This window comes from Elephantulus edwardii, unplaced genomic scaffold (assembly GCF_000299155.1).
Source record: "Elephantulus edwardii isolate Elephantulus edwardi_28Jun2011 unplaced genomic scaffold, EleEdw1.0 scaffold00496, whole genome shotgun sequence".
In the NCBI taxonomy this organism is placed as follows: domain Eukaryota; kingdom Metazoa; phylum Chordata; class Mammalia; order Macroscelidea; family Macroscelididae; genus Elephantulus; species Elephantulus edwardii.
This window is the reverse complement of record NW_006400246.1, coordinates 434,324-436,027: the sequence shown is the minus strand read 5'-3', so window position 1 is coordinate 436,027 and position 1,704 is coordinate 434,324. Positions and strand designations below refer to the sequence as shown.

The window sequence follows — 1,704 nt, the reverse complement described above, 5'->3', positions numbered from 1 at the left end:
CAGGAGACTCGACAGCACATCACAACCACAACATTACAGCAGTGCAGGCTAGCATTAACCTGGGCAGTGAAGGTGTGCGCCAAGGTCTGGTAAGCAGCTGAACTGGAGAGTGGGGCTGTGGTTCTGGAAGACTCTGAGGACTCGGGTGGGGGTTCAGTGTGAGCCTCTCTGAGGACTCGGGTGGGGGTTCAGTGTGAGCCTCTCTGAGGACTCGGGTGGGGGTTCAGTGTGAGCCTCTCTGGGGCTTGGGACATCACATCCGAGTTAGACTGGTGGAGAATGGGTTGGTCCTCATAGACATGGATTATCAAGCAATATTATTAATACCACATGCAAGCAAAATACTAGCAAAGATCAAATAGAAACGGCTAGAACTACATGGAAAACATAAGAGAACTGCCTGAAGTTGAGGGTGAATTTAGAAGAGGCCATGGTACCAGGGATGTCATTGATGATGTCGGGTGTATCCTGACTGAAAGCAAAGAAGACCTTAATGTCTGTCTGTGCTTTATTGACTGTGCAAAGGCATTTGTGTGGATCATAACAAATTATGGCTAACATTGAGAAGAATGGGGATCCTATAATACTTAACCATGCTGGTGTTAAGCCTATATCTAGACCAAGAGGCTGTTGTGTGTACAGAGCAAGATTTAGAATTCAGAATGGTATGTGTCAGGGTTGTATCCTCCCTCCGAACATACTTAATCTGTATAGTGAGCAAATGATTGAGGAAGCTGGACCCTATGAAGAAGAGTATTGCTTCAGGATTGGAGGAAGACTGATCTGTCATTTATGTTACACAACTATCACAACCTTGCTTCCTGAAAGTGAGAAGGACTTGAAGAGCTTGCTGCAGAAGGTCAAAGAAGACAGTTTTCCATGTGGACTTCGGATGCTTGCAGGCTGGGAGATAGGCAAAGGTGGGGGTAGTAAGCTGGGTGGGGTGGTCAGCTTGGTGGGCGCCAGCTCCATTTCCTTTGTCTGCTTTCTTCTGAGTGGATCATCTGCACCTTGTTGTCTTTGCTGTGCAGATGGAGATGCTGGGCCTGGGGGTAGAGAGACCGGCCTGGACGCCGGCACTGAGCATGGGGACTCTCAAGGGCAGATGTTGTCAAGGGGCTCGTGCCTGATCTTCCCTTGCAGGGGAGTGTTGTGCTAAGGTCTGAGTGGTGGAGGACCTTGGAGAGGTTAGGAAGTTGTCTGGCTGTGTGCTGTGTTCTGAGACAGGGGGTTCTCTCTAGCTGACCCCTCTTCTCACCTCCCTGTCTACTGCAGATGGCAGCAGCAGAGGCAGTGCACCATATCCACCTACAAAACTTCTCCCGCTCGTTGCTGGAGACCCTCAACGGGCAGCGGCTCGGAGGGCACTTCTGTGACGTGACCGTACGCATCCGCGAGGCTTCACTGCGCGCGCACCGCTGCGTGCTGGCCGCCGGCTCGCCTTTCTTCCAGGACAAGCTGTTGCTCGGCCACTCGGAGATCCGCGTGCCGCCCGTGGTGCCCGCGCAGACGGTCCGACAGCTCGTCGAGTTCCTCTACAGCGGCTCTCTGGTGGTGGCGCAGGGCGAAGCGCTGCAGGTGCTCACGGCCGCATCGGTGCTGCGCATCCAGACGGTCATCGACGAATGCACGCAGATCATCGCGCGTGCCCGCATCCCGGCCCTGGGCACCCCGGCGCCCGCACCCCTCCCCGCACCTGTGCCC

General features: G+C 54.1%; 1 protein-coding gene across 1 annotated transcript in view; it reads left to right on the top strand.

The window, feature by feature from the left end:
* The first annotated feature begins 1,275 nt into the window (after window positions 1-1,275).
* Window positions 1,276-1,704, top strand: part of ZBTB45 (zinc finger and BTB domain containing 45) — a 3,127-nt gene continuing 2,698 nt past the window's right edge. Inside the window, exon 1 of the mRNA XM_006903028.1 lies at window positions 1,276-1,703. Within this exon, the coding sequence (XP_006903090.1) occupies window positions 1,276-1,703 (428 nt within the window). The remainder of the gene's footprint in view (window position 1,704) is intronic.